The sequence below is a fragment of the Denticeps clupeoides genome, chromosome 17, assembly GCF_900700375.1.
Source record: "Denticeps clupeoides chromosome 17, fDenClu1.1, whole genome shotgun sequence".
Taxonomy (NCBI): Eukaryota; Metazoa; Chordata; class Actinopteri; order Clupeiformes; family Denticipitidae; genus Denticeps; species Denticeps clupeoides.
In genome coordinates this window covers 15,632,620-15,654,624 of record NC_041723.1, presented here as the reverse complement: position 1 = coordinate 15,654,624, position 22,005 = coordinate 15,632,620, and the positions used below count along the sequence as shown (strand labels likewise).

The 22,005-nt window shown below is 45.7% G+C and overlaps 1 protein-coding gene across 6 annotated transcripts in view; it reads left to right on the top strand.

The window, feature by feature from the left end:
* The window catches only part of LOC114766680 (semaphorin-4B-like), an 88,049-nt gene that overhangs the window by 53,820 nt on the left and 12,224 nt on the right, over positions 1–22,005 (top strand). For all 6 annotated transcript variants that reach the window (XR_003742844.1, XR_003742843.1, XM_028957763.1 and 3 more), the window contains 7 exons: positions 4,856–5,301; positions 17,623–17,777; positions 18,052–18,114; positions 18,876–18,974; positions 20,367–20,478; positions 20,570–20,686; positions 21,204–21,361. Coding sequence is in view for 4 of the 6 variants with exons in the window: in XM_028957763.1 (XP_028813596.1) it covers positions 5,175–5,301; positions 17,623–17,777; positions 18,052–18,114; positions 18,876–18,974; positions 20,367–20,478; positions 20,570–20,686; positions 21,204–21,361 (831 nt within the window). In the remaining 2 variants the exon portion in view is untranslated. The remainder of the gene's footprint in view (positions 1–4,855; positions 5,302–17,622; positions 17,778–18,051; positions 18,115–18,875; positions 18,975–20,366; positions 20,479–20,569; positions 20,687–21,203; positions 21,362–22,005) is intronic.

Genomic DNA, 22,005 nt, shown 5'->3' with positions numbered 1-22,005 from the left:
TTTAATCAAAGCCTATAATTGGGGATTTAATTTCTCCTCCAGGCTGGAGCTACTGTGATTGATTGGCGTTCCTTTTTTTTAAGTTTTATTCTGCTATTAACCATCGTCCTGAATCTTTTCAGCCCTGCGGTTTCTAGCCTGTGGATGGTCAGTGAGAGCAGCTTTGTGACTAGAAGGCCAGAGTTGGCTTTCATGGCTGCTGGCCTGTGATTGGCTTGCTCACGCGGTTTCATTCTCGTTTTGTGAGGTGCGCAATTTACACCTTGATATGATCCCTGGGACCTACGTCATCTGAGCCTCTTACTGTGTGAAGAATATTCCTGCTGCACATGCCATCCTAAGGCAAACCCCTGTGCAATTGGCAGACTTGTTGCGAGCTATTGAGTTATCGTTTGGAGGGTGTGTGGAGAGGGGGACTTTTCTTCTTCTTCAATTATTTGTGAGCCAACGGGGTTGTGTTTGTGTAGAGCAGAATGTGTTCTTTTTATTGATCAGCAAACTTACTGTTGTCATCAAAAACTATTGTGTTGTATTAGTACTCAAGTAACTAAAGTTTTTTGGACACTATTAAACAATAGAGTAATGTTTTAAGTCAGTAAAACCAGCATGAAATTGAACTGTTGATTCCACATAAGTGGATCTACAAGCATTCCAACTTTGGTGAGCATTTAGATCTGATCATCTAATCATGAACATATCATGTTGAAAAGGTGTGTTGTTGAAATTACGAACATGAAATAATGAACATGAAATGGCTGCCCTCTTATGAGTTTTTTCATAAACATGAATGATAAATATAAACGTTTAGGAAACATTTCACAAACATTGTTGTCTTTATCATCTTTACATTGTTTGTCCAAGGGGATATGATATGAGTGGAGTTTGATTACAGAGATTATGTAAGAGCACTGGCCAACTCCGTTTTGCTGTTTGTTACAAATGAACCCACCCCTCCCTGAATTATTAACATGCTTGTGTGACGCTTGTTCATGCGCGGTCTATCGTGTCAGGGAGGATAATGCAGAGGGCCGAGCCATTCATCAAGGTACGTGCTCGAGGGATAAAAACTGTGGAGAGACAACGGGATGATTCATGGTGTGAACATTAATCCCTCGTCCAGAAGAAGGCCCGGTGCACGGAATCCTGTATAAATCTCCCGGCTGACAGCGAGAGCACTTCCCCCTCCCCTCTCCCCTCGCTATTCCAACCTGCCACGTGTCTCAGCTAAAGTTTGTCCTGGTACATTGTCCCTGTCACGCAGCAGATGGTTTGACCGAGCCGGCTCCTCTCAGCTGGTCAGCTGGGAGCCGACTCCAATTTGCTCCTCGGAAAGAAGGCTAATGACGCCTGGACGGCCTCTGTACGGCAAATACGGGCTCTGCTGTAGCCTTGACCGGAGCGCGGCGGTGTTCTTCTTCAAGCATATGGCCAGTAGGAGGGAGGTATGACCTTGTAAACAGGAAGAAAAGAAAAGCCTGCTGATGTTCGTGGGGCGGTTTTAGAACGGAGCATTCAGGCTCTCCTACGTAACGACATGCTTTGCAAACGCTCTGTAATAAGACGTATCCGGGAGCAACCAGTCAACTTGAAGCTTTCCCCACTCAGTCCGTCAGCAGAGGGCAATGAGTGGCTGGGCACGATTCTTTTTTTTTTTTTTTAACAACGTGTGGTGAATTTGTGTCAAAGCACCTGTTTGAATACACGTCGAGATAAGACGTCCGTGGGAGTCTTGGCTCCGCGGCCCTGATGACGCTTTTAGTGCATCTGCCCATCCTGTCTCCGGGGCTTTTTTGTAAAATTTGTAGGTCTCTCTGTTTAAACATCTGTCGTAATGATGGCCTGCCGGAGGGAGTCTCAGTCATTCGCAAATATTTAGGATCTATCATTCTTTCACCTTCTTTAAACAAAGTCAAAATCATCAAAGCACTTGACGAATGTTCTACCAACTCCACTCCTACGTTATGGATTGCTATGAAGAGCGCGGCCAGAAGGATCTTCTGCGCATGAACTTGTATAAACTGCCCCACAGGATCCGTCTCCCGGCGGATAAGAGAAGTCACTTCATCTACCTGTTTATTTCCAGCCCGGGCCGGAAAGTAGTTCCCGCCGACTTCACCTGGGCTACGCTGCCGTAGCGTAATGTGCTTTATGTAAACAGGCTCGGTATCTGCGGTGACCGCCGGATTTTTGCCATTCATGGATGCGATTGCGTGTTTGCACAGAGGTGACCACATGCCACAGGTCTTTTAAAGGTAAACGGAATGAACTCATCACGACTCATCAGAACATGACAAACCCTGATAAATCCACTCATAGGCTGTCAGGACCGGCATTTCTATTCATTGACATAATCCTTCTGAAATTTGAATTTGCCCTATCTGCCATATTTAGTGCCCTGTTATTGCTAACCTTGTACAAATAAAATGATGTTTACAATGATTTGTTTTAAAAGTATTTATCAGTGAATGTCTAGAAAAACTGCTTTTCATCCCAGGTGAATAAAAGCACCGGAATATGCAGCATTATAGGGTTGCTTGAAGAAATCAGCTATTTTCCGGTCTTGAATCGGTGATTCAGATCAGACCTTTGAGACAAGGACCAAGCGCCTTGGCACAGTGCAACGGTTTCAAGCTCAAACCTCATTGTTAATTATATAGGAAATTCGCTTTTTTGTGTAGAATTTTATGAATCAACAGAACAGGCCCGTTCATGTACTGGCCTGGCTAGGGAGGGCTGTACTCCGATCCCCTGGGAGCCGGTAGATGCACTAGATCCCGCAGTAGATCCCGCTGGTCCTTCTACACACGGGGGACTCCTGTCTGCGCGTCACCTGCAGAGACAAGAAAAAATAGAATTCTGCATAAAGTCTGCTGCCCACGTACGACACGTACATTTTTCCCAATACAGAAAAACCTGTACAGTGAAGATGATTATCATAATTATCCACTTTATACACAGGGACAAAAAGTACGACAGTGCAAGCACAATGACCTATAAATGTCCACACATCCATTAGTGATGGAGATTGGCTGTTCTTGTGCCATTAGCATTCTGTATCAGCCTAGTAACCTCGAATGGATTGAACCAGATACTCGTTATGGTTGATTTAAGAGGCTGGCCCAGTGGTAACACAAACCATCTCTTCTGCGCTGACGGGGCCATATTTGACCGCGATCACAGGATAAGGTTGCGTTCTGTCACTGGAGATGACAGGTCTCTCTCAGCTCATTATGTTCTATGCCTAATGTGGCTGCGGGTCGATGCCACAGGGTTCCCATGTAGGTCTGCCCTGTAAGTTGAACCCAGCATTGATTGTCAACAGCGGTGGGTGAAGTAAAGTAAAATACTACTCCAGCAAAGGTATTTTTAATCCGATAATGGCTCTTGCTCAATCAACTCATTTTATGTTAAAAGACTTTTGGCACAAAATCTTTTAATAGAATGTCATTAATTTAGTCTAGTATGATCATTGTTTTCTGTTCGGCTGAACCATGTGCCTATGAAAGTCTTTTGCAGGAATTAAGAACATGCAAAGTTTCAGATTTAATAATAATAAAATATCTGCACGGATTCTATGCTTTACTGATATATTTTTGCAACAACATTAGGAACATGTATGCTTTGACTTGTTTTGTTTTTATCCTCAGAATCTGTCATGATTTGTAATATTTAATTAGGAGCAGTGGTGGCCTAGCGGTTAAGGAAGCGGCCCCGTAATCAGAAGGGCGCCGTTTCGAATCCCAATCCCAATGCCACTGAGCAAAGCACCGTCCCCACACACTGCTCCCCGGGCGCCTGTCATGGCTGCCCACTGCTCACCAAGTGTGATGGTTAAAAGCAGAGGACACAATTTCTCTTTCAAAAGTATTAGTTAGGACTGTAAAGTTAGTAAAAGGTACTGTAACATTGTTACTGTCCACCACTGGTCCACAAATGGCCAAACAGTGAAGCTACACGTGGTTTTGTTTCGCCTTGTCATCCATCCCATGTATTCCCGTAACCCAATTTCTTTTTATTAACAGTAGAGGCATTTGTTAAGCAGACAATGGTGGTGGTGCTGGATCCTGAGGCTTTGTTTGTGGATCGTGCAGCTGGAATATGTTCTGTCGGCTGCATTTATATAAAGGTAAAATACGAGAAGCCCTGGATGAAGACTTGGATAAACAGCGTGGTGGCTGGCACTAAGGAAGGGTTTTGATGCCAGGTGAGGTTGGGCCTGAAGCGCTGGGCGCTAGGCGAGTTTGCGTATGAGAAGAATACACGGTTTCTCTGTTCCCCGTAGATAAATAAATCAGGGACATTTAATAGTTCAAGAGAACAGACTCGGTTTCTTGCCATGACCTGCTGAGACACACCCATGTGGGACAAACACACATAATGCTTGCACAAGAGGCGATAAACCTGACCCCAGATTGTTGACACGGAAAATGCACAGCCGAAGGCAGAATTAGGCGTTAAAGTTTCATACTTCATACTGTGACCTGCAGACGTCTATTTTTACACCAACTGATTCGGAGAAATGCGCAATGAGGAAAACCAAAACCTTTTTTTGGGTGAGGCTTTGCCTTGTGGTCGAGAAAAGAGTAGCATTAATCATTAATCCGCCAATCAATATTGTTTTTTGAATTGTGGAGGTTTTGTTGCTTCAGGTCATGAGTCAGAGCTGATTGGTCAAGGTGAACAGAGTATCTGGTTCTGCAGTTAAATCAGAAGGACGCTTGCTGCGCTCGTTCTAAAGTAGAAAATAAATCTAATCTAGAACCAGAGGTCACTGGGGTTCAGATGCAACGACCCCCTAAAGAAACTCGGTTTGAAATGGTGCCAGTCTGAATAACTTTTTGTGTTCTGGTTGCAGATTTGGGAGCGGCCCCTTGGACACCGTGTCCGTTGGCTCAGTGGAGAAGAAGAGGCTGATCTGAAATAATCAGCAGGGGTTCCTTTCCGATGTCAGAGGTCACCGATCACTGAATAGCTTTGTTTGCGGCACCAGGCGAGCGCCAACACTCCGACCTGACACCGGCGAACAGGTCTCCCATTTAGGGAGAGTCGATCTGCCAGAAAAGCTGAATAGGCAAAGGAACCGAGAGGGAGAAGAAAGAAGCTGTGAATGAATTAGGGGAAAAAAAGTCCTGAAAGGAAACGCTTGTCTTTCTGTCTGGCCCTCTGGTGTTGCCATGCCGACAGTACGCGTTCGGACAGTGAGTGTGGAATTCCGCCTCACCTTTGCTTTGCTCCTGGCTTGTCTTGTATCAGCAGCTGTGTCTGAAGACGACGTCACCCCAAGACTGAGCTTCACTTATAGTAAGTCGTATTAAAACACACAAACATACACATTCCTTGTTTATTCACTTGTGAGCAGCTAAGGTAAGAACTACATATACAGAGATTTAATTAGGCTTTATTGTCATTTTGAATAGTAAATGCTTTACTATAACAAAATGTGTTTTCTTCATCTAACCAGATATGCACAGCACAGAGTAGGATAAAGTCCAGGAAGAAATATGTACACCATGTAGGGTGGAGCATTATTAGCATTATTATAAGGGTTATTGTTTTTTTTTGTTATGAAATATGCACAGTGAACACGATTTATGTACAGCAGGGTTGGGCAAGTTACTCAAGAGTAACATTTACTTTTCATAAGACTAATCTTCTAAATTTTCCATTATAGTACTGTATTACTCTTGACTACATTTTGACAATGGTTGATGACTAATTAAAGTATTGATAAGTAAGATAAAAACAATACTCTTAACTTAACTAACACTGGATGTACAGGTGAGTGACATAAAATCATAAATAATGGCGCATGAATGGTACAAGCATGAACAGATATTGTTTTGCAAATGAGAGTGTGTATGCGAGAAAAGCAAGTTAAGGGACAGCCAAGTTTACGTTGCCGACGTGCCCTCCTCCATGACCCCTCCACTTACTGAAAATCCCGTCAGAGCGCCGGCTGCTCCGATGGCCACTCCTCCTCTATAAAAAAGCACAATGTGGGGACGATCTGCTTGATAGCAGAAGTCCCAGCATTCCTGGGGCTCACAAAGGGCATTATGGGCTTTTACCCAGCCACCCCAACACTAAACAAAACCGAACCCAAAAAGAGGAGTTGGGTGTCTTACTCACACATCTGTACACTTTGAAGGTGGAAGCTGACGTTTACTCCACTTCTGTTCCTTGCAAGCTTTGTGAATGATTGTGGAGATCGTTCTGCAGACACTGGCAGAATTGTAGCCACACTATTTCCCAATTATTTGAAACAGTCCCAGGGTCTTAAAGCCTTTTCAGCCTGATCCTACTCTGCGCTGCCTCCAGACCTCAATGGCTGCAAAGCCGGTCTAAATCCTTCTTGTGAATGGCAGGTTCTGCAGGGTGGGTCTCTTCAGGTTTTAGCAGGTCAGCTAATTAAAAAGAGAACAGTCCTATTGTGACATGACTCATTTGGAGAACTGAACTCTGTAGCCATTTCCATTTCCATTTGTGGAATTTGGCAGACGCCCTTATATAGAGCAACTTACAACATTCTTACAGTTTACCATCAATGCATTTCATCCATCTTGTCATTCTAGTCTCTTTTAAGATATCAGTTTTAGGCGAGTTCTGACTCCTGCTGAGGATGATTGCAGCTTTTCACAGTTAAATGTCTACTTCACTTTAAAAAATGCTGGACTTCCATTAAGACTGGCAACAGGTTCACATTGGGAAAAACAACAGTAGGCAATATATAGGGCTGCACTACTATAATTGTATAATACATAATATAATACATTGCATACTACTGCAATAATCAGATTGTTTCACACCATGAATGAAAATTGCCTATATTTACATGTAAACATTTGGCTTATACAATAATATTGTTGCACATATGTTTTAATAATGATTGAATATGTTTTGTTTTCGTTCAGTTCTAGAAATTTTATTATTTCCATTGACAATATTACATGATGGTACTATGATTTAATCATGGATAAGAAAGGGTATCATATTACATTAGCCCTTGATTACATGATGTAAGGGGTTATTAATAAACCTGGTTTTGGTATAATATTATTTACTGTTACTTTTACTGCGCTGTTGATGTTTATATGTTGATAGTGGGTGGTAGTAGCATCGTGGGTAACACAGAAGACCATAAAGTCCCAGGTAGAAACCCCACTTACTACCATTGTGTCCCTGAGCAAGACACTTAACCCTGAGTGTCTCCAGGGGGACTGTCCCTGTAAATATTCATTATAATTCGCTCTGGATAAAAGCGTCTGATAAATGCCGTATATGTAAATATACTCTAGGCCCACCAAAGAAAAATCCAGCCACTGTCAGAAAATGTTTAGGCACCATTAATCCTAATTGTCACCCAGTTGAATGAGAATTTAGTGCTTTAAACAAGTTCCATAAATAATCTTTATTTTTTTAGCATTTTCTTGTTGTTGTTGTTGTTGTTGTGTGTGTGAGAGAGAGAGAGAGTGGGTGAAATCGAACACAAAAATACACTCCTCTATGTTTATACGTTTAAACCTGCCAGTCCCGACACGCATGTTTTTTACTCTGGTACAGAAGCAGCTCATCTCTCTCGCCTGCCACCCAACACAAAGAGCTCACACAGCCCTGATGGAGCGTTTCACAACCACACGCTCCATAAATCACCTGCCGGCCCTCGCTTCTCAGCTCTGACTGAAATATTTGCTTTTACTCCTGATCCGTGTCATCCTCCGCTCCGCACGGCCTTTCAGTCCATGAATACGCACTCAGTGCCGTCACAAGAACGTTCTCGCAGCCTTTCAGAGAGGACCTTGTTTTCCGCTCGCTTATTGTTCCTCCGAACATACCTGATCCGGGTTTGACGTTGCCTATAGGGAGGAGTAATGCAGGAGGCAGGCTGCTGCATTCTCAGACCATAATCTGGCCTGAATGCATGAGGGCTTACGCCGAGCCACTCAGCTTGGAAAGCTCGCAAGAGCATTACTTACCAGCAGTCAATGGAGTGTCTTCAAAAGTGGGCAGGTCACACTGACTTTACCCGTGTACGGGTCCAAATCTGGGGCAGCCATGTAGAACAGACTCACGGCAAAGGCACAAAACCACCCCTGGGGCCGGGCGAGGCGTGACCTCTGGTGAGGTGGCCCTGTTTCTTTTGGGCATGTGCTCGCTGTAGAGTAGGATTTGTTTGGGACGCCTCAAGACGACAGCGGCCGGATCCCTGCTAGTCATCAGTGTCTGTGACCCGCTTGCTGGGGAGCTGTCACGGCGCGTTTTGGTGCATCAGAGCATCGCGTGCTCCTCTGCGACCCAGAGGGGCTTGGGGTCTGGTGGTTATCCTGCAATGCCACCGCCACCCCACCCCACCCCCCTCACTTCAACTGGACATCCGCAGGCCCAACCAAACGGAAAGAGAGGCAGCCCTCCCCCTGGCCCTCTCTCTCCACGCCTCTACCCTCTCCCGCCTCTTTAATGAAGAGGCTAATCTGCCATGAATAATGAATGGGGATTTGTGTGTGTTATGGTGTGAACATTCGTCTGCTTCTCATTAAGCGCCTATCAGAAGGGATCAGGGGTTCACGGAGAAGGGACTACATCTGCTTTTCTCCTCGCTCGCTTTTTTTTTTGTTTCGTTCCTGCTGTTTAATGTGCTCCATGCCAGAGAGCTTATCCGTTGTTTTAACGGGGCACCTAAAAGCAGTTTACGCTGGTGCGCCACGCTTCCTCGGCCCTTCATTCCACTGGTAAATCCAGCCCATGCAGACTGGTCATTATAATTGTGGCTTAAATGTGTGTTGAATTAAGTGTTTAAGCATTCTGTTCATCTAATTCCAAATAGAGAGTAAACGTGGAGTAAATCTGACCTAACACTTCTTGTTCTATGCTTTCGGGTGCAGGATTCAAACTCAACGTGGTGAGCATTAGTTCAGTTGGCATGTTTGGGGCTCCGACGCCTCTGCCTCTGGTAAGAAATGTACAGTTCCTGCCGGGTAGCATCAATAAAGAAAGCGGCACGTACTAGCAGTACTGCTGAAAGGGATGTCCAACATCGGCCAGCTCTCATGACCCTGCAACATCCTCAGGAGAATTCCTTGGTTGCACTCAAGAGCTGATGCTTCTCTCTTTTTATAGGTCATGGGTTATGTGAAGAATTTGGAAAGGTTTTACCTAAATTCTTTCATTACACTACAGCTGTTAAATTGAGATGTTCGAAATTTTGTTTAATGCTGTGGAATACCAAATCAAATCAAGTGCAAATCAATTCGATTCCATAGGTTGCTTTATTTCCAGCGCAAGTTGACCTTGACCTGCAGGAAGCAACATCGAATGGCTCAGATGCCCAGCGGGCCGTTCGCTCGGAACTAACTCGGAGTGACAGTGTTGTCAAACGAGATAACGAATCCGCCGAGCGCTTATATGAACACTGGGCCCTCGATGAATAAGAGTTGCCGGATTTTCTCTTGTGTTTGCGTGACAGTGCGCTGCCTGCCTGGGGAGCTGCTCTTTGAGGTCTCCAGCTTGGGGTGCCCACGCCTGCCCTAGAAGTCAGCCAATCGCGGCGAGCGCTTGTAGTTGACCATGAACGGCGATTGGGTGCTTTCTCGGACTCTGCCGCGGCCCCTCCCGCGAGCACGCAACAACATTCTGATTTCAGCCCCATTAATCACGCAGATAAGAGCGCGGCTGTGCCAGCGTCTGAGGTGTACGAACACGCCGGCTGAGTGGCAGGAGCTCCGCTTTATTTAAACTCCCCCCTTTATTAAATAAAGTTGCCAATTTAGCTGTCAGCTTTTGACAGCATGCGCACCGAAGAGTGGGCGCCGCGCTGCAAGTCCTGTTTTGGGGGCGGGAGCCCCACGGAATAGAGCTGTGGTGTGGTGTGTCACAGTAATATTATTTTAGTTTTGAACTCCATCACAAAATCACTGGATTGATCTTGGCATCAGTGGTTATGAAACTTGGGGAGGAGAGCATGATTTTGTGTGTCATTGCGACACACAACAATATGTGTCCTCTGCATTTAACCCATCGTCATTAGTCAACAGCGGGCAGCCATTGAAGATGCCCAGGGGAACGGTGTGTGGGGACAGTACCTTGAGCAAGGGGACCTCACTGGCACCTTGACAGTGCCACTTCTTTACCCACTAGGCCACCACTGCCCACATATTACAACGTTCACTTCTCACCAGCAGTGGGAACCCACGAGTTCCACAATGAAGGAACAAATAAAATGTACTGTGTTACAAATGTGCTATAATAACATATACAATATACCATAAACTCTTATCTGCAGCACATGGTACTGTGCTGAATAGTTATTGTTTTTTTGAAGGTATGTTTTATGAATCATCATAACCCATATCATTGTTACCGCCTTCATGAGATATACATAACTGTGTTGAAATTTTTGATTGGCATTGTACCATCAACAGATATCCTATAACTTTACTTTACTTTATTTTATTTTGCAGACACTTTTATCAAAAGACACCAGCAATTCTCGTTCGAGTTTACAAAAACTAAGAGCCCTGATAAGGCCTAACTATAACATGGTCCTGTAAAATAAATTACTATCACATTACTTTGTATTAAAGTAAATTATTACAATTTTACATTATCATCTCAGTGCTTAAACACATCTTTGTTCATTCATATTCTGCTAAATTGTGATAGAAGGACAGAGCAGTGAAGAAGGGGGGGTGATAGAATGAGCCCTTGCTTTCAATTCCAGAACCATCTCTGGGTCAGCACATCTGGTCCACATGATGATGGTTATGATTACAGCTTCGAAACATGTGATCACAGCGTTGATAAAGTTGTTGGTAGGACGCAGGCTATGAAACTTTGTGGGAGTTTCATTTGATAGTTTCCTGCTTTTAAAGGAAGCTGTGGCGCTCGTGAAATCTGTAATTGCACCGCCTTGCCTCATGAATTCAGGCGAAATGTGCAGATTAATGCGTTCCTCTCCTGACCCTCTCAGCTGCAGAGCAAGATTGTTAACAGCCGGCCAATTTTGTTCCCAGGGTTACCTGTTTCCATGGCGCAACGCGAGGGCTTCGAGTCCAGCATCACCATGGTATTTGTATTTGACAGGCCGCCATTTGGGGCGTAGTCCGATGCCAGAGGCAGCAGCCCCCACCGCACGTTTCGTGAATCTCCCAGCGCATCGCTCCTCCCGCCCTGACGTCTTAATATCCTCCAGATGCCAGTGTCCCCTCCCCTCCCGTCCCCTGCAGCGCTGCGGCTCTGTTCGGTCATCCATATTTCATCAAGGTTTTCTTAACTCAGCGAGGGCCCGCGAAGGGACGCACGTGGGACACTGACCTGTACTGGAGCTGATGTAATCTTCACACACACACACACACACACACACACCCAGGATGCACTCAAATACAGTCATGCAAGCACAAACACAGCAGAAATTCACACGCATTAAACAAAGGAATTCTAATTTGACACACACACACACACACACACACACACACACACAAATGAATCTAAAATTACATGCATGCATAAATATACACACACACACACACGTGTTTATTGACTCTGGGGGGGTTGTACAAGAACGGCCTGGTTGGTGGACGATGCCGGGACCCCCAGAGCTTTCTCACGGGCGGGAAGAGGCACTTAAACCGCCATGTAGCGGAGGTTGCGCTTTCCCACAAGTGCCACGCTGACCACTTCCTCCTTAAGTAAAAGAGCATTTAAGAGCTGGGGATGGTGTGTCCATTTCTGTCTGAGAGGGAACAGGAGGATAAGGTTTCAGTGCGCAGCCCGTACAAACAACAGGTCCGTAACAGCTTGCAAGAACACGTCAGGAACTAATTTCACCGATTTATTGGGAATTTTGGCTCTGTGTGTGTGAGCCGGTGAAATGCAGGATTTAAATGCAGAATACAGAGACTATGGTGTGTGAAAAAACATCCGGAACAATCATGAACTGCTACTGCAACTCTCACTGGTATTTGCATTAACACTGCAGACAAATACAGCGTGAACTTGATGTGACGCTAGCGTCTTATTATTTACAGTAAAACGTGACTAAGCTCCCAGACGGAGATGCAGCTGAAGTTGGAGTTGGGCTAAATTGCAAAGAAATAAATATACCACACACTGCCGCTTAAACCACGGGGTTTAAGCGGCACAGAGCTAATCTAGGTTCCATTTTAAAGACACTGACATCGATCATACGCTCAGCTTTTTAGACATGGAAACAGGCTATTGGCCATAAAAATTACGGGTCTCGACCTATGTTGTGCCTGTAAAACGGAAAGATTTAGCTGTTCAAGTAAACAAGTTTGCTGCATGTTCTATAGAAATAGCCTTTCTTTCTTTGTTGTTCAGCAGTCCTTCCTCGGCCCGTCTGTTTGCAGTTAGTCGTTACTCCGATACGTCCTGCTTATGCGTGGAATTAAGGAAGCCCAGAGGCTCTGGACTCTCGTCAGGTCACTTGTTCACAGGTAGTGTCTTCGTCCAGGCGCCCTGCATCATGCTTGCAGAAGGACCCCACGAATTGGAATCTCTCCGCAGGCTGTCTGTCCAGCCCGGCAGAGCCATTTGTCGAGCGGGATCTCTGTCATTTGTACCTGGTACTGACATCTTAGCTGTTAACAAGAGAAAAGGGTGGTAGTAGCCTAGTGGGTAACACACTCGCCTATGAACCAGAAGACCCGGGTTCGAATCCCACTTACTACCATCGTGTCCATGAGCAAGACACTTAACCCTAAATTGTTCCAGGGGGGGACTGTCCCTGTAACTACTGATTGTTAGTCGCTCAGGATAAGGGCGTCTGATAAATGCTGTAAATGAAAAGCAAAGGTTCTACGCTGACGCGCTACTTGAAAATTGCAGGTTTTTACGCTCGCGTTTTCCAGTGTGAGGTTGACTGGAGTTATCAGAAATGAGCTCTGATACCGTATCCAGTCCGACCCGCATCTGCGAACTGTCCGAAGAACAAGGAACAAACAGCATGCCTCAGCGGGCTCGGCTTTGAAAGCCGATAGCCATCTGAAGCGGTGGGCATTAACTGAGCCGGGCGGCTCGCTCAGATGCCTTTGATCTGGCGCGGTGAGCGCAGGGCCGCTACACGTCCTCGGCTTTTCTTTTTTTTTTGTATTTGGCGGGATACTCCCGCACTTCTAATTAACTTTGGGCATGTGCTGCAGAAAGGCCAACTGGGAATTCCACTCCTGTAAAATAGTCACGGTTCCCTAAAAAGGGAACCCACATAATGAATTCCTGCTAACTGGATTAGCAAGTCGAGTGGGGGGGATCAGAGTCCGTTTAGCGGCGGCATATTTTCTGAAATGACATGTAATTGTGTAATGGCGTCAACCGTCTTATATTACTTACAGCTGACCGGGGACATGGCGTGAGAGAGAGACAGAGTGTGTATGAGACACAGGGTGAGAAAAGAGCGGCTCTGTAGTGTGTGTGTGTGTGTGTGTGTCTGTGTGAGAGAGAGAGAGAGAGAGAGTCAATGTAAGAGTGTTAGTGAGCAAATGTGTGTGTGAGAGAGAGAGATGCATAGAGATAGAGAACATATGTAAGTGTGTTTTGATAGTTTGTGCATGTGTGTGTGAGAGAGTGTGTCAATGTAAGAGTGTTAGTGATGCAAATGTGTGTGTGTGAGAGAGAGAGAGATGCATAGAGATAGAGAACATATGTAAGTGTGTTTTGATAGTGTGTGTATGTGTGTGTGAGAGAGTGTGTCAATGTAAGAGTGTTAGTGATGCAAATGTGTGTGTGTGAGAGAGAGAGAGAGAGATGCATAGAGATAGAGAACATATGTAAGTGTGTTTTGATAGTTTGTGTGTGTGTGAGAGAGAGAACAAATAGTGTGTGTGGGTGTGCGAGAAAGAGACGGGGTGTGTGTGTGTATGAGAATGAGCATGTGAGTTTTACAGATAATGTGTGTGAAACGAGTGTGTGAGTTTGTGTAAGAGAGTGTGTGTTGTGTTTAGAAAGATGTTTAATGTAGAGGGCGAGAATGGGTTTCTTGAAGAGACCCGGTATATTTTCGAGGCGTTATTTGAGATGTAGATCGCGTTTGTGATGTCTGCTGACTGCACCGTTTTGGTGCATTTTGACATGATTTTTGTCTGAAATAATTTGATATCTGGCAGCGCTGCTTCCGCTGCTTTATGCGCATGACTTATTGAAGGCACAGAGAACTGAGGGCTGTTTGCATGTGAATTTAGAATCCCACTCAGGTCTGTAGCTGAAAAGTGGCGTGGTGGACGAGCAGCGGGGTGCGGGGCATCTCGCACCATCAGAGGGTCGAGCGCCGGCCTGACTGACGTCTTCCCAGCCCCGCCGCGAAGCCCTCTGTGCGCACCACCACGGCCCGCTTTTCCTCTGGTCTTCACTGCTGCCCTCACACCCCTGTAGAACTTTCCCAGGCCTGGGTGGCTCGTGCAGACAACGGTGGCGTGATTGTTGAAGCGGGGCTTTTATCAGCGCGGTGCGCTTCACTTGGCCTCGTCAGGGTAATAATACCGCGTAGACGATGTCTGGGCGATCGAGCTAAAGAGGGCCGCTGAAGCGTCGGGGGCAGGAAGCATTCAGCTCGGCGCTTGTGGGCTCCCAGTTAGAGTTGGGGGTGGGGGGGGGGGGGGGGGGGGGGTGGGACCCAACAAAGCGAAGCCAAACAAGTTATGATATGTTGAGCCTCCTCGGTGCGTAAACAGCACTCAATTGCCTGCCCGCGGCCCCCCCCCCCTCCAGCGTCTCAGGCTCCACTTTCCCGGCGCACTCCGCTGGGACGGGGACGGCGCGGAGGCTTGTCATCATGGAATTGCCTGGAGGGGAAGTGACCCGAGTCATCCGCACAATCAAATCGCAGATTGTCACCGAGGCGCTGGTCTGTGTGGGGGGAGGGCGGGGGGGGGGCGAATTGAGGACAGGCTCCTGTAATGTAACCTAAGAGGGGTGACCCACCGTTACCCCAGCTAGCGATAGAACTGAACACCGAGATGGATTTTTTTTGGACGTTTTTTACATTTCCCTCCTCTCCGTCTTTATCTTAACTGATGCTTTTAATAAAAGCCCCTCTCAAGAAAGCCTTTAAAGTTCCCCTGCAGTTTCTTATAGACAAACATGCTTCTGTAAGACCAGAATCTTAATCTTCTCTCTTAGCTGTGCATTTTAATACCTAATCTCTTATAGTTACAGTTTCCCTCAGACTAATCCATTAATTATAACCCTTCTAGGTTATATAAAAAAATGGAAAATCTCCCTGTTTTTGTAAAGGGTTTGCTTCAGGTGTGCGGCTTTTGATGACCCCGTTTCCAAACGAACAGATCTTTCACAAAACGTTTCATTAGTGCACTTGTAGAGGCTTTCTTGTCTCAAGTGCACATTTTGAACTGGGCCTTTTATCCAATGCCAGAGAACTGGGCTGAGTTACAGTCGACCAGCCACAGAAGAAAAGGAGCCATTCCCGGCAAAAATAAACCGTAGCTTCAGAGTGTTGCAGAAGTTCACTAGAGTTGATGCACAGGGTAGAGGATTTTACAGGACGCATATTCAGAAATAAATAATCAGTCCACTTTACATTAAGTGACAGTCAGGTAAAAAAAAAAAAAAAAAAAAAAAAGAAAGAAAGAAACTAATTCTAGATTGAAATTTTATTCATGTTGGTGACTATATCTATGCTAAAACGTGTTCCATATTCAGCCATTGCTACTTTTTGATGCCATTTTGCCAACTCCTCACTAATGCTTGTAAATAATACACAGGACATCATGGCTGTAAATGCTATTGAGTGGAATTGGTTGCGGTTGTAGCGGCTTAAAGTCACACAGCGCCATGGGATAATAGCGTCTCCACAATTAGCAACGGCTGATGCCAAATCCGCAGGCTGAAAAATAAAGAGGAGGGCTTACACACTTGCAAGTTCCCTTAATAGTGGCCAATTACTCGCCTCATTGTCTAAGCAGGGGGAGGAGAGCTCAGCGTCGGCGACTCGGCTCCGGAGAATAATTGGGTTCCCGTCCTGCTCAGTGCAAATCCCTTTAAAGCCTTGTTTCGCTTTGCGCCGCGCCCTTTGTCTTTACCTCTGTAAATCAGCGATACATTTCCCAGAAGCTCTGCGAAGTAAGTGGTACATGCGTCGATTTCCATCCCGGAGTCACACACGAGAGAGATATCGAAGGGCGGGAAGAAAGGCAGGGGGTAGATCAAGGCCCTAATATGGTCCCCTGGTAGTATGACGTTCCTGCTGTCCCCGCCGGGAGCAGGGACTCCTCCCCGTAGACCAGAGGTGAAGGCGGCGGGCCACACGGAATTTCTGCACTTCGTCCCCCAAAATAATCTTCAAATATCTACCGCGTTCCCATTTACGGATCAGTCATACAAATGATTTTTTTTTTTTTTGTTTTAAACACATATTGCTAAAAAAAATCTATAGAACAACCTGCCAACTCTGCTGAGGACTGAACTGGGCTGAGCTCACTTTACACACAGATGCTGGATTTGTTGCTGTTGGACCGCTTCCTCACAGGAAAAAAAGAAGACTTTTGTGCAGAAGTCTGGAGCGTCTTGCACGCTTTAGAAATCAGCTGAAGCAACACGGGTCTCAGACTTGCTGACTAAAGCCCCATATAAATTCCTGTAGACCAGTTGTGAGAGCGGGAGCCTCTGAAAGGTTGCCGGTGCGGTTCAGGGGCGATTTGGCTTTCGGCAGCTTTTCAGATTGGCTGGAATGGGTGGTCGTCTGTGTGTGTTTGGGGGGGTTGACTGACTCGGCTGCTCCTCCTTGTCCTAAAGTCCCAAACTCCCCCTTTATGAGTGTTGCAGAAAAGGAAAATACACCGTAAATACAGACTTGTACATTAAATACAGAATATTCTGACAGTATGCCAGTGTACTTTAAATGTATTCAAAATATATCACATTGAATGAATGATTATGTGAGACGTATTGTTTCTAACAATAACAATGCAATATAGTTCAATTCTTAAGTTTAGTCTTGGGTGGGGGGGTAGTAGCCTAGTGGGTAAGACACTCACCTGTGAACCAGGAGACCCAGGTTCAAATCCCACTGACTACCATTGTGTCCCTGAGCAAGACACTTAACTCTGAGTTGCTCCAGGGGGGACTGTCCCTGTAACTACTGATTGTAAGTCGCTCTGGATAAGGGTGTCTGATAAATGCTGTAAATGTAAATGTAAATGTAAATGTAGTCCGTGACTAATTTAAATGAATGATAACATTGACAGACATTTTATGAAATTGTGGCCACCTCTCACCTCTCTACTTACATACCGAGAGACGTTTAATGTCATGATTGTTTGTGGCTTAATAACGCCGACGGAAACGTAAAATGAAAACTGAATAGAAAAACAACAGAGCAGCCCACAGGAAGAGCCGGCTAATGACAGAGTGTGCCGGGCACTTGGAGTTCGGAACTTCTGGATGTGCTCGCACGTCAAGCTCGCACGCACATCGGACATGTTTTGTTCTCCCTTGTCGGCACATGTACAGGTGTGCCTTATCCCTCTGTTATCTCGAAGATAGCGGTCAGCCAGAAGAGTTCAGCGTCAGCGCCGTGACCGGGCCGGGGCTCCAGAACAACATTCCCTTAATAAGGATATCGCCTCTGCCCCTCTCTCCCCTGCTCTCTCCCCGCAGATGCAAAGGAGCGGTCAGCCAGAAGGTTCTCGGCCGGCGGAGTCTTCAATTACACCTCTCTGCTCCTCAGCAAGGAGGACAACATGCTCTACGTCGGCGCGAGGGAGACCCTCCTCGCCCTCAACCTGTCCGACATCAGCAGGCTGCGGCGCGATGTGAGTGCGCCCGGCGAGAAGGAGCGCTGTAAAGCTCTTTATCTGTGCCGCTTGGCCACCGGTCAGAGTAAACACCCTCTGTCTTCCGACCCGCGACACTCCCAAAAGCACAATATTGCAATATGTCTGTCCTCTGGTCCTCATGGCCGCCACGTGTTTGTTGTTGCAAAAGCGAGGGAGAAGTGGATGACAAGTAAAGGCTGTCCAGCGTCGTGTCCATATTTCCTGACCCGATTTCAAAGAAAGAAATGAATCCATTTTTGCTTGTTTCCAGTTAACGTGGAGCACGCCGGAGAAAAAACGGGACGAGTGCAGTTTTAAGGGGAAAGATCTGAAGGTGAGTGTCCAGGTCGGGTCTCGGTGTGTGGGCCCAGGGACAGCGGGGCGCTGCTAAGTGGAAAATTCCCCTGTTCTGCCTGCCAGGGTGCGTTTCAGGGAGAAGCATGTTATTAGATTAATAATCTGCATGCTTAATTTGTTGCTTGATTGATATGTCTGCAGTGAGGCCTGTGTGTGTGTGTGTGTGTGTGTGTGTGTGTGTGTGTGTGTGTGTGCACATTTTTATATGTGTGTGGGAAACGGATAGAAAAAATGTGAGTAAGGTCTATGTGTGTTTTATAGAGACTTTTGATATGACTGCACTTTGACCTTATAGGGACATTGACAGGATTGGTGTCCCCATACATTTGTCTCCATAAATTGGTAGCTCTAGTTATACCCATTATCTTCCTGGCATAGGATGCATTTAAAGAAAACCTATGTCCCTGTACATCACAGAATTATCTCCTTGTACATCACAGAAGCAAGGATTTCTGTGTGTGTGTGTGTGTGTGTGTGTGTATCCACTCATCACACATCTGCCAGCAGTCCCATCACTCCGCCTGAGAAGGGAAGTGATGAGGCAGGCAGTGTGAGAATGAGTTCTGGAGAGACGCTTGATGAACCGTTTTTATATATTTATTTCGATTTAGGCTTTTTTTTGACTGAAGAATTTACATATTTGATGTGGAACCTCTTTAAAGTGCCACATTTATGATGCTCACATGCTCTTCTTCTCTTTTTGTGTGTGTGTGTGTGTGTGTGTTTATTATGGTGCAGACGGATTGCTTCAATTACATCAAGATTTTACTGCGTGTGAACGCGACTCATCTCTACGTCTGCGGAACATACGCATTCAGCCCCATCTGTGCCTACATTGTAAGTGTATGTGTGTGTGTGTGTGTGTGTGTATGTGAGAGAGACAGAAAGGGTGATGAAGCTCCACATCTGTTGCAGGATGCGGCTGGGTCGATGGGCGGGCGGTTGGGGGGAGTAATTAGCCACGCAATTTACTCAGTCAATCAAAATATAGGTGCCGCAGCTCCCCGTCCGAATGCTGAAGGTGAAAGATGTTCTGTCTCTGCGAGGCTAATTCTGATTTCCAGAGCTCTGATTTAAACCAGATCCAGGCAGACAGAGAGACAGGGGGACTACTGTCACCGATCAGCCTGACACCACTACATGCCTCTTTTTATCTTCTGTAACTACCCATCGTGTCCAGAAATTCCTTCAGAAAGTCCAGTGATCAATAACATTACAGATCATGTTCATTTTCATGCAGGAGGTAATTGGTATATATGTAACGGCGACATTTATTCATAATACAAAAATGAAATAGCATCTGTATTCAATTCATGTTACCTTTGACAAGGCAATATTTATAACACAGCTACTTAAAAAATGCTTTTAGCATTGTGCATTCAATGTGGATATAATATTTGCGCAAAATGTTATGTCCATGTTGATATCGCATTTGTGTGGATGCTCATATGCCAGTTGCCATCTGTCGTGTATCTGTTTCCAGTATGTAAATAATCACCTAGAAGTTCTGCAAACAAAAAATAAACAGAAAATGATAGAGAACAGCTGTTTTATACATGTATTCCAAAACTGTATTAAATGTATTCTAAAAATATTCTGAATAAGTTTGCATAAATGCATTCAGCAATGTTTTGTAAATATTCCATTGTGAAACACTGCAGCACAGCACACAGTGACACAACGAAATGTGTCCGCTGCATTTAACCATCACCCTTGGTGAGCAGCGGGCAGCCATGACAGGCGCCCGGGGAGCAGTGTGTGGGGACGGTGCTTTGCTCAGTGGCACCGCCGGCAACCTTCTGATTACGGGGCCACTTCCTTAACCGCTAGGCCACCACTGGCCCTGTGCTTTAGAGTTTTTGTGCAGAAACTGTGTCAGTTTATGTTCAGGAAGGGAACAACTGTGCGTGTTCTGCTTTAAAGTGTTTTTGCTCTCTGTACCTCCATTTGGAGATGTTCCTCATCAAACTTGTGCTTTGACACGATGGAGAGTAAAACACTCATGGCAGGAGAACACTGGGTTCTTGACCGTACTTTGGGTTCTGACCTCTGCACTGGTTCTCTTCGCGGTGACGAATGCGAGCAGCGTCGTCCCTCTCCCTGTACGATGTCGAGAACGGGCTCTCCAAATTCTTATGAGCCCCGTTCCCTTTATCTCGAGATAACAACATGTACTTTGGAAAGCATACCGGAGACTGTTTCTCAACGTGTTCTGCGTCTGTCCGCCAGCATACGGGCAATTTCTCCTTGGTGAGGGCCGAGACGGGGGAGATCGTGACGGAGGACGGCCGCAGCAGATGCCCTTTCAACCCAGAATACAAGTCCACTGCCATCATAGCCGGTAAAGGCGCGGCTCCTCCAGACCTTAGAAAACTTGCACACTACGTTGCCTGAATGCTTTGTTTTTGTTGTCCACTTTTGCACTCATGTAGATGGGGAGCTGTATGCCGGCACGGTCAGTAACTTCCAAGGAAACGAACCGATCATCTACAAGAGCCTGGGCCAGGGCAGCGCGCTGAAAACGGAAAACTCGCTGAACTGGCTGCAAGGTGAGGGAGACGTCCCGGACGCTCACGCACTGCCGTTCTACGAGGGCCGTGGCGTCGCCCGGCTATTACCTGGCAGGTCGATGGAAACCCGCACCGAACATACCACCCCCGCTCGCTGTTTTTGGGGAGGGTGTGTGTCTTATAAAGAAGAAAACCCCGGAAAAGCTTCTACTTCAGCTATCAGCATCCTTCAGTTGTAAAAGCACCAGGCAGCAAGACGGCTAGTATGACTAACGACATGAATGTTATAAATATTTTAGCCTTAAAGCCTTAAATATATATGTATTTTTTTCTTACACCATTGAAAGCTGTGCAACGTGTTTTTTTTTTTTTTTTTTTTGAGGCCTGCTCTACATCTGGTGGCGGCGCGCAGGCCAGCAGCAATGATTCAGTCTCATTCACTGGGCTGACTGACGTCAGGGCCGCAGTGTGCAGTCTGTCCGCCCCATGATGCATTGCAGCATGGCTGGATTCTCACCTCCCCTGTGGGTCTTTTTCTTTTTTGTCTCCTGCGCAGACCCCGCCTTCGTGGGCTCCGCCTACATCCAGGAGAGCCTCCCCGTGGGCAACCCGGTGGGCGATGATGATAAGATTTACTTCTTCTTCAGCGAAGCGGGCAAGGAGTTTGATTTCTTTGACAACACCATTGTGTCGCGCATCGCTCGCGTGTGTAAGGTGAGAGACGCTTCAGTGGAGAAGGACACACACACACACCCTACATTTCAAAAGGGGTCTTTTCCCCCCTTAAGCAAAAGGCTGGGCCCTGCACCCCAAACAACCTAAGGTCCATCAGCCTTCATCCCATCCCCCAAACCTTGTGTGTGTGCATGTGTGTGTGTGTTTTGTATTTATATCTTAGTGAGGACCAAAAGTCTTAATGTTCAGAAGTGTAAATGAATAAATAGAAGAAAACCTGCAAAGATTTGGGAAATTTTGAAAAGTTAAACATAAAAGAACATTCTTCTATGTGACAGAACTTTTTTTTTTACCAAACCCATAACCCATATACAGCTCTAGAAACATTTCTGTTTCAACACCAGCACACATTCTTTATCATAATAAGCTGCTGATGATCAAATCAACCAACAGTAAAAGGTTTTTGGTGAAAACCAATTTCAGTTAATAACAGTTCTGATTCAAATATGATCAGAGGTTTGTTGAATAATGATATATATCAAAAAGAAATGAATGCTGCAGAGCCTTATATGTTGAGTCTAAATGCACACCATTGTTCTTTTAGAAATTATCTGGTTTTTGTTTGGAAACCCTTGTTTTGTACATAAAAAAATCAAAAACCTTGTTAAGACAATGTTAATGTT